Source organism: Solanum tuberosum, unplaced genomic scaffold (genome assembly GCF_000226075.1).
Source record: "Solanum tuberosum cultivar DM 1-3 516 R44 unplaced genomic scaffold, SolTub_3.0 scf00099, whole genome shotgun sequence".
In the NCBI taxonomy this organism is placed as follows: domain Eukaryota; kingdom Viridiplantae; phylum Streptophyta; class Magnoliopsida; order Solanales; family Solanaceae; genus Solanum; species Solanum tuberosum.
The window spans coordinates 565423-580606 of NW_006239023.1; the positions used below are offsets into that span (position 1 = coordinate 565423).

General features: G+C 30.0%; 1 protein-coding gene across 4 annotated transcripts; it reads left to right on the plus strand.

Moving 5' to 3' along the window:
• Positions 1-4770: 4770 nt before the first annotated feature.
• LOC102582071 (uncharacterized) lies at positions 4771-9595 on the plus strand. Of its 4 annotated transcripts, none has more exons than XM_015309068.1 (6): positions 4771-4974; positions 5152-5227; positions 5365-5535; positions 6738-6840; positions 8466-8691; positions 9159-9595. In XM_015309068.1, exons 2-6 carry the CDS (start codon positions 5225-5227, stop codon positions 9244-9246), a joined length of 591 nt encoding a protein of 196 aa, XP_015164554.1. In that variant the 5' UTR covers positions 4771-4974; positions 5152-5224; the 3' UTR covers positions 9247-9595. The 4 variants fall into 4 exon arrangements, with proteins under 4 accessions (XP_015164554.1, XP_015164553.1, XP_006348071.1 ...); XM_015309067.1 differs by having other exon boundaries at positions 4851-4974; positions 6732-6840; XM_006348009.2 differs by lacking the exon at positions 4771-4974 and having other exon boundaries at positions 5085-5227.
• The last annotated feature ends 5589 nt before the right edge of the window (positions 9596-15184 follow it).

Sequence of the window (15184 nt, forward strand, 5' to 3'; positions counted from 1 at the left end):
AGCAAACATAAATATGTATATTTCGCTATACATATACAAAAGAAAGCAACTGTATATTTTGTTTCGGTATACATATAAAAAAGATCAATAGTATAATCTGTGTTTGTATAACGCGAGAAAGAGAGAAAGACAAAAGAAAACTGACTGGGGAAGATCGTATTTGTATAATCATAAGTGTATAGGACAAAAATATATGCATTTGTATTTGTATATACAATTTTCTCTCGCTTTATACAAACACAAACGCAATGTACACATCTGTGTCTGTATAAAGTGAGAGAGGCGAGTGAGAGTGGCGAGCGAGATCTGGGAGAGGGGAACGAAAATATATGTATATATACAATTTTCTCTCGCTTTAAACAAACATGAACACATTTTATACATTTGTGTTTGTATAAAAGCGAGATTCAAGGGAGACTGCCCAGCGAGAACGAGAGTGGCGAGCGAGATTTATCAGGAAAGGAGAGAGGCGAAATAGCAACAGTTTGCTATGAGGTACAATTAAATCAAACTATGATTATAACATTTAATTTGAATTAATAATTTGTTATTATATACTATAATCACATTACATCCCCCCAAAATTGTGAAATAGTGCGGGCAAAATGTGCAAAAATGAGATCCACTATAGTACCTGGAAAGGTAGCAAGATATCCCTTAAAAGGTTCAAGATAGAGTTAGGCCAGAGTAATAACAATATCATACTATATAGTACTTATCAATGTGAATATCCACGTATTTATTTATCAAAAATACTACTACCACAACAACCCACAATCAAATTAATGTGGTGCTCTTTTGGACCGACTGGAATGAATATTCATGTTATAACAAATATCACATCTTAATTGGTCGGTCTCCCACTGAAAAAGTTTAAAGAGATCGATGATGTGTTCTCTCTCAAAGAAAGAGGGCGATGAAGTAGTTTGCAGATGGCTAAAGTAGTTGTTTTAATACATAGTCATTCTCTAATTTTAGGAGGATATTTCATCTACAGGTTCAAATTAAGTCGGATTATATTTTAATTGAGCATCTCAATTTTAATAAAGTGTTTCAATTAAATATTTTCGATTCAAATTTTAAATTTCTTTTTTGTTTGTGTGTGTCCTTATTCTTCTATTAACTATTTAAGTTAACCACATAAAACATGTCATCTTCTTTAGCTATACACATTCACCTCACTAAGTCGTAAAACCTCAAACGTTTTCAACTTGAGATTGACACATATAATTATAAGAGATCTTGAATTCGAGCTTATAAGAAAAGAAAAAAATCTTAATGAATATGTAACATATAAATCATACCATGCATAAATTTAATTTGAGTCGCAACCCAATATAGATATCAAATATTAGACGGAAACCAATCAAAATATTTTTAAAAACTTTTTTTTTTGGACTAACTAAGATTCAACCTTTTGTGTATTTCACGCACGAGTGTTCCTATTATTTATATTTCTTTATTTACATGAAAAAGTTTAATTTGCATTCATTGAACTACCCATAGCATGCGCCGCGCTTTCGTGGCTAGTCATGTGCTTTTTTGGTTTCTTCCTTGTCAACAACTATCTTTCATTTCTTTTTTTACTTTCTTTTTCATTTAAAATTATATGAGTATTTTTTTTCATAGGTTAATTTATTGTGAGCTTTGCCGGACTTCATTCCTTATTGATTAGCTGATGATTATCATTTAAAATAATACTAATGAACCGTATATTTATAAGTATATTGTTTTTGCCGTTGATTTTATTGATTCTCCATTACCAATCCTAGACACGTGTCATTTCTTATATACAAAAACGAAACTTATATTGAGTTTATGAATTTTAGATTCTATTAAAGTTAACTTATTAGATTTTGGATAAATTATTTATATGTATTAAATAATTTTTAATAAAAATACAATGTCTAAGCTAAATCATTGGGTTATGTCAAAATCGTAAGCATAACTAGGGTTTGATAGTTAGAGTTCTATTTCTAGAAAGAAAGAGACTATCAAGAAGCTTACTCTTGGCCGGGCTCGATGCAGTAATATCTCCTTGGTCTCTTCCACGGATCGATGAATATGAAATAGAATAAATTCAAGGATAAAATCACCGGTATACCGTGATTTAGACCCAGGAAAAGCCAAACATTAGTTTCGCTCTTGCTTGTTCATTGGTGACTCTTTTTTACAAAGAAGTACGTTCAACTAGGCAGTAATGGGTAACTTTTAAATTGTAAATAAATAGTAGAAATTTTGAAAACTAAATTATTAAAGTGGTAGCAAGATTGACCACAATTTCATAATTTGTTGTCTCTCTTATGTTTTTGTTTATAGAAAGGGATCAAGAAAAGAATCACGTAATAGAATGGGTGAGGACTACCCTCATTTCTTACTCATATCTATTTCCTAGTTAATTTTTGAGCTATTAATTGATTCAAACATGTAATCAAGAACCAGATTTTATTAGGGTATTTACATTGATAGTGTATTTTCATATTAGTACTACTAATTAGGGACTTATAAACAATTGATCAATTTCTTGGAATCAGATCTTGATAAGATTTATATACTTTGCAACTTTTAGAATCCAATCGAGTACTTATTTTTATAATAGATGATATCAAGTATAAAAATGAAATTCAAATTATTTAGCGATAAAGAAAATAAACCTTGAGTCTGATCTCAAATATTAGTTTAAAAGGTGTGTATTGCACAAAGCCATACAAGAAAAGAAATTGACATCCCACTCATCAACGAGGACAATTAACATTCTCGCATGTTCAAGTTTGGCAACTTCACATCGATCGGATGCAAAAAGAATTGGTTCACGTGATCAATACCATGATAAAAAATTGATTTTGGGATATATTTAAATTAACCACATGAAAATCAAACTTAAAAAGATAATTATTCAAAATCATATAAGAAATTGTTATCCCACGATACTGATATGGAACTACTAACACATGGAAAACGTAAAACGTACGTGATCTTATTAAGGGACCAATTCCAATCAATTATCACAATAAAAAGGGTAGAAATTATCTTAATTTGAAGTTCACTTGGTGGAGAATAAGGAGATGGAGAAGTTTTTTGTAATAATATAATCAGCGTGGTCCAATCACAAACGACATTGGATGGTCACTTTACAACTTCTTTACACAACCAAGATTTTCAAATTGATAATTAATTTTGGTCCAACTATTAAATGTTTGTAGTAACTAAATTCAATTACTTAAAATAGTGATTAGATATATATAACTTTATAATAGTAGTAAAAGTAGTATATATGACCAAAAGAAAGTTTCAAAAAATGGTGATTTGGTAAACAAAAGAAAGTTTCAAAAAATGGAAAACAAATGCTAAAAGAAGCATTATATTTTGTTCTTTTTATTCAACCGATTCTGAGAGTTTGAAAATGGAAGTAATCATTTTAATAATAATAATAATAATAATAATAATAATAAAAGTGGACTGTTGAGTGGCTCTCCTATAGGCATGCTAAATACTTAGTAGTAATAGGGAAATAAGATGGTCCAGTAGAGTTGCCAAAATGGTAAAAGGCGATAGCTGAGTATGCACTCCATTTACTCATTTTTTGCCTATATGTGTCTGTTTCCCATCTTTACCACTATATCTTTTTCCTCTTCAACATCAACACTATGATATTTACCTTTTATGGTGATGTGAATTCTTCTTCTTGTATTGTGGGGATGAGCACCTATCTGAGATAGCATGCTTCCTGGTTAAAAGAATCGCAATACAAATTTGGATAACGTTTACTAATCACTTTTTTGACTTTATCTTTAAAATTTAGTTATTGTTATTAAATCTAACATTACTTGAAATTAGATTACATATACTATTGTTATCATTTTACCTCTATTAATTAATAGGGTCTCAAATATATTTGCTCACTACATTTTTCAAAGATGTTAAGTTAATGTTAATAAAATATTTGACAAATAAATTAGATAGAAGGAGTAACTAACCAACCTTTTTTTTCATTTTGTTTCTACACCCATCCGCGGGCCCCACCACAAAATCTTTGAATCTAAATAATTAACGAAAAAGGAACTAATACAAGCCATTTTATGAAATGAATGGATTTGGGAATTTACCTTTGACAGGAAAAAGAAGTAAAACTTTCGACAATTAGTCCATTTTTATCCCTTAATTAAATACTAATTAATGTTAGAGAGAGAGAGCAGGATAAATGGCAGTTTCAGTATTTTCCCTTATCTTATATCCGAATACTCTACTTGAGTTTCGTCTCTCAGCTAAACTAGACTTATTTGGTTTAACAAGATTTGTACCACACGCAATAAAAAACCTCATCTATTTTGTAGGCAAAAGATAAGAACAAAGCAAAATGAAGAAAATAAACTCTTAACCATAATCATTGTTTGTTAAGAAAGCAATTTTAATTGATACAAAAAGCCAACGGTGCACTTCCAAGGAATTCAACGTGATACTTAAAATCCATCTATTCTTAATCAAAAAATTTAAAATAGATAAAGAAATTATTTTTTTTTCGATTGAATGATTAAAGCTGATTAAACAAAACAAAGGGGGCGCAGTTGCTTATTCTACACCCAACCGAATGGACCCATCCCTAAAACATTCTTAGCCAAAAAAAACGCTAATAAGTGGCAACAAAGATGGGTCATCTATTTGATTAATTAACAACCCAATTCAATTAATACAGACACCTAAACAACTCAAACTTTTTTAAAAAAAATAGTCTCTTTCTGTCCACTCAACACATGATCTAACTTCCCCGAAAACCCCTCAAATATTCCTAGCAATCAATTCAATTTCCCCATCATATTCTTTGTAACAAAAAAAAACAAAACCTTTTCAAAAAAATAAATATTCAAAAAAAAAAAAAACTCATATTACATATAATATTTATAAGAACTTGGGAGCTCAAAAGGAATTAGCAGTTCAACAAGAAGAGAGAAGAATAAGAGTTTTTTTTTTCCTTTGGTAAGCTAGTTATTTTGTAACCGATAATATCAGAAAAAACAAAAAAAAAGGAGTCTTTCAAATTAAGTTACTGCTATTTCTCACCTATATATAGAGTTGTTTATTCGTACAGAGAAAAAAGTTTGACTTTTTAATCAAGACCTCTTCTCTGTTTGTTTTTGTTGTCAACTGTATCAGGTAACAAACTTTGATTTCTTAATTAGCAGGCCTTCTTGCTCCATCTTCTTCAATAATTCTCGATTATCCTAAAATGGTGAGTTTTTTTTTTTTTGTCTCTGAATACTGTTCTATTGAATTCTTGGAACTCTGTTCTTCAAAATTTCTCAGCAAAAAAGAAATTTGTTACCATTTCTGTATGTATATGTTTTGTAAATTAAATTAAATTTGCAGGAGAATATGGGTGTTGAGAAACAGAGACTATTTGAAGAAAAGGGTGTTTGTGTTTCTGAGCATATGAATGGATTGCAGTACACAAGCACAAAATCAGATAGCTTTGTTGTGGACATGGAACGATTTTCTCATATCATAGAGAAAGACATAAATGCCAATTCAAGAATTACTGTATGTTTCTCTTTTTCATTTTTTGGTCTCTGTTTTTCTCTGAGTTTTTGTTCATACTCCTGAAAACTTTGACCAAATCACAAGTTCTTGATTCAAGTTTATCCTAATCTTAACCCCCTTTGTTAAAGTAGTGAGAAAAGAACTCATTATTGGTCAATTTTTGTTTACTAGGACTAAGTCTTAACAACTACTGATATATTTAATTTATTTTTATTTTTATAAAAAGATGGACCTCATGAAGAAGATGAAGATAGATTTTGAAACTTTGGAGAATACCCCAAAAGTTTTAGTATATGATTTTTAGGGTTAATATTTGGAAATTCATCAAACAAAGTTACTTAACTTTGTTTTGTACTAAAATCACTCAATTTACATCTCTGTTTCAATAAAATCATTCAACTAAAATTTATCATTAAAAATTGATATAACAAAATAAATTATTTTTAAGTCATATTTATATGAACTCCACAAGAATAAAATTAAAGAAAAATCATCAGAAAAAACTTATGAATAAACTTAATTAGTGAAATAAATACTATAATATTATTATGTATTTAAGAGTTAAAATGTATGACGATGAACACTATTCAAAAATAAATATTAAGTATGATATTATCATTGGCTTAATGACTGCCACAATTTTTTTTGTAACTCGTCAATTTTTTATTAACCCAGTGACCGCAACAATTTAATGTTACAGTTATTAAGCTAATGTTATATCATTTTTTTTTTACAGTGATATATCCTACAATTTTTGTTAATGACAACTTTTTACGGTTCTTTTTTTTAAAAAGAAAAACATCCATTATAATACATTTTAAATTTAAATATATTGTAATATCATAACATAGTTTGTTCTTGAATTTTTTTTATGAGTTTTCTTTAATTTTATTTATTCGTGGAGTTCATATTAATGACATAAAAATAATAAATTTAGTTCAATGATTTTACTGATACAAAGGCCTAATATGAGTCACTTTATTGATACAAAATAAAATTTAATAACTTTACTAGATAAATTCTGAAAGTTGAGTGACTTTTTGAAATATTAACTCATGATTTTATTGGATCTTTACAATTCACTGTTACTTTTTCTAGTTGGTAATTTAAATTATACATTAAATATATATATGTTGGCTATTTTAAATTTAAAATATTGCTTCTTTTTTTTCTGATATGAATTTTATTTTCCAAAGTTGCAGAGGAACCTTTCAAGAAAAGGATCATTTCGAAGCGGCGAGAAGAAAACAAATTCAAATGCTGTGAATGAGAAAGACACCAACTTCACGGCAAATTCCCCTAGAGGTAATACTTTTCTTTTTCTCTTTATTTATTAATACATATATATAGTTTCGGTTAACTTATTTGAATGGTGTATTATATATAAAAATAAAAAAAACAAAGAAGTGTTAAAAACAAAAACAATCATTAAATTTGTATTCGTCTACCTGCGTTTCTGTTCTTTTACTAAGGTATTTAATAGTCAAAAGTGAAAGAAAAAGACTATATAATATGACCCCTTCGATATTTTCTCAAAATTAGAACACTTCCAAATTAAAAGGAATCGGATTCTTCTCTACATTTATTATTCCTTGTACTAGTTTTTGATCGTTTTATATCATGTCAATTCTTTTCATTTTAATTTATACGATGATGTACAGCATTGTATTTAAGCTACGACCATGCCTAAACATGTGCCACGTAGCTATAACACATCGTACCAAACAATAATAAATTCTCACTCAAACAGAAGATCCATGTGGGGAATCCGCTCTGTTCTTTTTGTCTTTTCATATGGCAGTATTACAAGATACAGACTTTGTTCCTACAATTATTTAATGAGAAATCATTCTATTCCTATTTTTTTTATTAGTTATAGATGTGCTAATACGCCATTAGTTCATAATCAATATATAAACTTTCAGAGCCTTCATTTTCATCTCTTTTTTTAGGGTGTAAAATAACTAAAAGTCTACGATTTAAAATCGGTGGATTTGAAATGAACACAATAATATACGTAGAGTTCAAGTCAGAAGCAGCAAGTGCGACTATACTCATTATTAATAATTTATTACATAATGCAATGGGTCCAATTAAAGTTCATATGGTCCGCTATGATGTCTACATTTCTTATGAAAATTTAGGTTAAAGCTTTTGTTAATCTTGTAGCTAGATATTGTGAAATTAGGACTTACGCGTAACTCACACCTCAAAAGCTAGCTCAAAGGGAGGAGAATTGTCCAAGCCTTATAAATAGTCATCTCATTAACCCAGTGCTTAGCATTGGTCCGTGGGCAATTTTTGATTATTTTTTTTTGGGTCCCAACATAGGGTGAGATGAGTCTTGCTCTAATATCATGTGAAATTAGGTTTTAGGCTTAACTCACACCCCAAAAGCTAGTTCAAAGGAAAGAGGATTGTCAAGCCTTATAAAGAGTCCATTCATCTTATTAACCATCAATGTGGAACTTTTTGCTTTTAACAGATATATAATACTCTCTCTGTTTAAAAAAGAATGACCTAGTTTCCTTTCAAGTCTGTTTAAAAAAGAATGACTCATTTTCTTTTTTGGCAATACTTTAACTTCAACTTTCCACGTGACATGTTTAAGGCCACAAGATTAAAGGGCATTTTGGTACATTTAACATAACTTTAACTTAGAACCGCAAAATTAAAAAAATCTTCTTTATTTTCTTAAGCTCCGTTCCAAGTCAAACTAGGTCATTCTTTTTTAAACAAAGGGAATAATTAATTAATAATATGAAGATACAGAGTGTCGTTCCTTTTTGTTTGCATTCATTATTATTTTAAAAAAAGGGTTGCACATGCATCAAAATTATTGAGTGATAAAGAACCAATTAAGCCAACATATACTTATGGGGTATAGTATATTCTAATTGTTTATTTTTAAAATGGAATTAAAAATGCAGCAAGTTCATTGCTAGGAGGAGGTAGCACACCAGAAAAGCCCATGGCATTGACTACTAGTAGTGATCAACATACCCCACAAACCCATAATCATCAGATCACTATAGTGGCCGGCCATGGTGCCGCCGCCGCCACCGAAAGTAAAATTGGTGGCAGGAGATTCAGTTTCCGACGATCTACTAATTGGACCATTGATCCTAGGAGGATCCTTCTCTTCTTTGCTACATTGTGAGTTTTTCTCTTAACTTCTTTACCTAAGTGGTATATAATAATATTCTTTACGAGTTTAAGTTATATGCACAAAGTTTTGAGTTGAGTGATTTAATTGTTATAAAATAAAGTTTAATGACTTTGCTAAATAAATTCACATAGTGGAGTGACCATTTAAGATATTAACTGAAGAATTAATGGGTTACAATGATAACTAAAACTTCTGATTTTTATCTTTAGTGAGATTTCATATTTGTTAAGATCAGTTTTAGACAACACATTTCATAAGTGTTTTTTTTTTCTTTCTTAAACATCGCGTCATGATGTGAAACACAATCACATAAATTAGAACACAGAGTATATATGCTATAACATGTTTGTTTAAATGCGTTAGTAATTAACATCAGTTGGCGTGACTTAAATTGTAGACTAACAATATTTTGTTGCTTAATTTATCTAATATGATGGTACCCTGTCTTTGACAGGTCAAGTATGGGAACAATGTTATTGATTTATTTTACATTATCCATTGCCAAACTAAATGAAGAAGACATTGCTGATCTTAATGGATGATATATATAAATTAAGCATGAAGAAGGCACTAGCTAGTTCTAACTCAGAAGCCTGTATATTATATAGCTGCAGAAGAGACATGAGCATAACAAAGAAAAAGGGCTAAAACTAGAGATAGAACTTCCATTAGCAGGGTTTCAAAAGAGAAGAACAGAATGCGATCATGACAAATATTGGCAATATTCTGTTCTAATGAGTGGCAGAGATCACAAACAAATGTGTACCTTTTCTTTGTTAGGTTCTCTTTTTGTAATATTTGACGAGCTCTCCTTTTTTAGAGTTTAAGTTCTATGCACTGACAATGTAAAAAATTAAAAAAAGTACTCAATCGAGTTACTTAAGTTAATTATAATTAATATTTTATGATAACTTACAGGATACTATAGATTAAATTATATATTACTTCAAATCATGTGTGTAACCCCATGCCTCCCACTCATTTTTGTTCAAAGCCCTATTGTTTCTTTATGTTCTCTGCAGCTTTAATACATGGCACATATACTATGACTTTGATCTGACTAGTACTAATAAAACATTGTTAGTGGAGCATGATGGCATGGTACAGAATATTTAGAATAAATATTTCTACTTAAAAGTAGGCATATATAGGAGCAGTGCACATTTGTCAAACTAGATACTGATTGGGAAAAAATGTTCTCACAAGTATTAATCCATCCTTATTTGACTTAATGATTTCTGTAAATATGTATGTAGTTGTAAGAGGTTCAGTAACTTTTAATTAAGCTAATTAGGATTTAGGAGTAGAATTAAAGAAAAAAGACATAAATAAAAACATATAATTAAGCTGAATATGATTGAGATTATGTTTTAGGCTTTTAAGGAACCTCATAATCTGGACTCTGGATCCAGTTGGACTTGAAGGTATATCTAAATCTTTAAGATCAAACCAGACCAAAGAAACGTATTTCAAATTCAAAAGATTTTAGTCCAAATGTTTGGGCTTCTAAACAGTGCAGGTCCCTAATTCTGTGGCCCTTTTACTTGATCACTCACAACTTATAATATACATAATAAAATATAATAACATCTATTGATTAGCTAAAGATTAAGCTTTACAACTCAACTCTGAAGCCCAATAAATTTGACAGTACCTACCTATATCTTCCAATGAAAAATACCAACATCTGAATATTTTCATCCTGATAACCCATACAAATTTCAAGGTCTCAATAGCCAGGAGTCCCATTTTTGTACTACACCATCAAGATTATTAATTAACGGCGATAGTTTAATTGCCGTTAAACATATATTTTTAGAGGCAATTGGCAATCTTTACAAATGTTTAAAGCCTATAGCGACATTGGATCCTAACAATTAACTAATGTCGTTAAAGGCTTTAGTACTCCTTGTTACTATGTATCTTTATTGCCGCTAAAAGTTAATTTTGTTGTTGGCACATCTATTGTCCAAAATTTATTTCACCTTTTTTTTTTCTATTTTTAATGGGCATGATTGGAAATGGTTGGAAATACCTGGACGAAACTATATACAAATTGTACGATTGGAGGTGATTTGAAATCAAAATTCGTAATAGAGATCGAGTTGGAAAAATGTCACTCCAAAAACATATAGTATCACTTATGTATATCAAATTTATTAGTGTATAATACGTACACACAGATACATGCACGGATATAGAAGGATTAAATACACAAATACCATAGTGACTCAACTCGATTCCATCATAACAATTCAAAACTCCATTTTGAGATTGAGTTCATCACTACGCACACTTTTATTAGTTAATGATATTCTCAACAATATGAGACCTCGGTCTAACTCATGAACTCCAAAAGCTAGCTCATGAGGGAAAGTTTGTTCAAGTCCATATAAGGAGACCAAATTTCCATCCCTCTACCAATGTGGGACTTCTTAACATGATGTGAAATAATTTGAGTAATCAATCAAAAAATATTACTCTCCAAGAAAGCAAAAATTAATTATACGTAAAGCCTTAATTAAAAAGTTTACCGTTGAAGATGCTACAAAACAAGAGTTTGTCGTTTGAAAGTTTTATTAATGGCAGATGAATGACGAGAAGGACATAAGAGTTTAAACTAAAAAAATATCAAAAATTGCTTGAAGATTTGAAGATCAAAAGGATCTCTTTATCAAAAAAGTTTATTGTTGGTTACTGGAAAAAAAAATTGCTTCAAGATTTGAAGACCAAAAGGGGTGGGAGCTCCTAGGGAGGTTAAATAAATAAAATAAAAAATCTCTTTACCAAAAAAGTTTATTGTTGGGTTCTGAAAAGTTGTTTGAAGACATATTTTATTAATGAAGATATGAACGAAAAAGAGTCCTTCAAGCCTCGAAGGCAAAGCCAAAATAATGTTTAATTTATTTGTCCTATTTATTTTTATTCATTTTTAAAAAAATATTTCTTTCCTTTTTTTTTTTTTATAAATCTTTAATTTTAATATTTCACAGTTTAAAGTTTTATAGATTTTTTAATAATCTTAAATTTCAAATATATATATATGTATATATGCATGCGCGCGCCAAGGGAAAACAAGGACCATTCAGAAAGCCAATAAGTTTTAGTAGGTTGTATCTAGAGCTGTCAAAATGGGCTGACTCAATCCAACCCTAATGGGCTAGAGAGTTAAATGAGTTGGGACGGGGACTGACTTTTTTTAATTAAAGGGCCTGTGAAATAGCAGCTCAACTCAGCCCTAAACGGGCCACGGGTTGACCCTTCAACAAAAAATGGACAACATTGCCCTCTTAGAAAGAGTACGCACATTGATGTCTGATGAATACGACATCAATACCTACATAAATTTATTCATGAATTACACATACTTCAGTGAATATTTACAAAACAAAAGCATAATAGTCAAGATACAACATTCATAAGATTCATCCGAGCAAAAAAATTACATGATCACTATTTTCATAAACAAGACAGTAAAAGGAGAAGTGAAAAATTAGGCATAAAAACAAAAATAGAAGAGGTCAAAGATTCATAGTTATAATGGAGTAATGGACTTGGGCTAATAAGAAATTTAGTGGGTAATGGCACTGGCACTGAAACGTAAAAGATATGTAAAGAAGTTAGATTTGATTTTATATTGATATTTTAAAAATATTTATTGACAAATCTTAACAAATAAAACAGTACTAAAAATATATATGATAAATGTTTTTAAAAATCACAGCCCACGGGCTGGCCTCTGAGGCTTGCGGGTTGGGCCTATGATGCTCGAGGACCAAATGAGGTTGGGCTAAAAAACCTCGTTTCTAAATGGGCTGAAAAAACTAAGCTCAACCCCATTTAATTCAAGGGTTGGATTGAACCGACCTAGCGGGCCAAGTCTATTTTGACAACTCTAGTTGTATCACGGATCAAGAGAATTATTGAATTTTCAACATATATTTAATAAATTTCTCAATATAAATACATTGACGTAAAAGTTATTAGGTTCCCAAAAATCCATATCCGATACCCAAGATCCGCCCTTAATAATACATGCCAATAGATTTAGGTCCATTTATTATAATCATAAGTTTCAATATATACCATATCTCGATCAATCACTTTCTATATACTCATAAGATCCTATCGATGAGTATTAAGTGAATAAAAAAAGAAATTTTATAGACAATAATACAAGAGAGCACTCAACTGAATTGGAACTTGGTAGATGAAGTTGGAATTTGCTTATTTGTAGTACTTGATGAAATTAACTTGAAACGCACAAGACGAGTACTGTTTTTGTGGGCAAGAGGAATTTTATATATATATATATATATCTTGTCCAAACATCAACATCAATTATTCCTATATCATATAATAATTCATACAGACTTAAACAGAACTTGGTAACAACTTGCTCTTATTTATTTTTTCTTCCCAATTCTTTTAGTCTACCACTATTCACTAGTGACATTATTTTATACGTGAGAGAAAGTATTGAAAACAGCTCTAAATTTGACGTAAATTATTAGTTTCGTCTCTAAATTATTGACACCGTTAAAAATATCTGGCTATCTACTTGACTAACTAAGCTTAGTTACGCCCCGATCTACCACATGACATAACAAGTTATCTCAAACTTTTGTAGGACTATGAAACTCTTAATAAAAAGTTGAAGAAGTGTTAAAAGCACTCCTAAACTTGGCAAGAATTTAGGGGTGCGTTTCACTCGTGTTGTAAGATCGAAATGTACATATTTAAGTTTAGTTAGTAAAGAAAATGGATGTTTTTAAGGCTGTCAATAGTTCGGAGATAAAACTAATAATTCACGTCGAATTTAGAGATATTCAAATACTTTTCTCTTTTATATATTCTTTTCCTGCAACCTGAACAAAACAGACACGTGAAGAAATAGTTCACAGAGAGACAAGACATATAAATAAACAGCTTGAATTGTCTAATTTGAGCATCCATTTTGATGCCATTTCTGGAGAGTTCTCTATTTATTTAATTTGTTTGATTCTTTTCCTTTAAACCCTACACATGTCAATTATGCTTTTTAAAACTGTGTTGTTTGTATCCGTAGAGTCTAAATCTTTTTTTTTTTTACAACTAGAGAAATTATATTTTGTTTGTTTAAGCTCTTGAGAAGTTAAATGTGTTTATTTTAGAGAGATGATGTGTCGGTGTCATATATCACAAATACAAAATATTTCAGTTGAAAATAAAATGACAAAAATGAATAAATAAATCTTTAGGTTGAGGCACGGATATCTCGCTCTCTTGAAGGAGATTTAAGCCCAATACTGCGGCAATCTACATCGATTCAGCAGTAATACTCTTGACTTGTTTCCTCCAGGATACAACAGCCTAACAACGTCGTACAACTCATGCAACTTTAGATTAGTTGAAGAGTCCAAAGCTCCACATAAAAACACCTTCCTTTAACATACAAATATTCTCTTTTGTATAATGAATATAGTTGAAGACTTATAATATTTTCTTTGTCTCAACTCTCTCTTTCACTACATTTACCTCACTATACACTATAATATTTTTCCACACTTCTCATCCTTTTTTACATCCCTTTCACAAAGGAAGAAACACCACTATTTATAGGGGAGTAATTCTTCTTTGTATTGAATAAGAATAATGTGGATAATAACGTAGGTAAATGAATGACTTAAAGGTTATATAAGTTACAATGCATAATGAGGTAGATTAATGGGTGAAATTAGTGGTAGATCATGATAATAGTGATTACAAGAGTTACACCATAATAATGATCACATTCTTATCAACTTATACCCATTAATATATGCACTTAATATTTTAATTTTAAAATTAAAATGTATAAACACCAACATGATGAGATATAAGATAAAAAATAAGTAATCTGAGTAGTAGCATAAGTTGTTTTCAGAAGTCAAAGAAAATAGTAAGCACTTTTGAAATCTTATTCAAGTAAAATTTCTCCTCTAATATAGGCATAGTTTTTTTCCAAATTAATTTGTTAAACATCTTATAAAAGTATTTTTTTTTTAAATAATCTAACAAAAAATATGTTTCAAAATAACCAGATTTTGTTATTTGGCCGAACATGCTATTAATCTCCAGCCAAATATAACTCACCGTAGGCATTAAAGTTTTAATAGTTAATCATAAAATAACTAGGACTATGGGTGTGTTTGGTACGAAAGGAAAATATTTTTCAATTTTCTCATGTTTTGTTTGGTTAAATGTTTTGGAAAATGTTTTTCAAATCAACTCATTTTCCTCAAATTTAAGGAAAATGACTTCCCTTCAAAACTTAAGGAAAACATTTTCCAAAACTCTCTTCCAACTTCAAATTACAATTACTTTTTTGTTGAAAAAATCAATTTATTTTGTCCCTACCCTCAAACCAGCCCCCCAACCATCCCCCAAAACAAAATTTAATGTTTATTTCTCAATTCAAATTTTTTACCCCACCCTCACCCCTACCCCACCCCCTTTCAC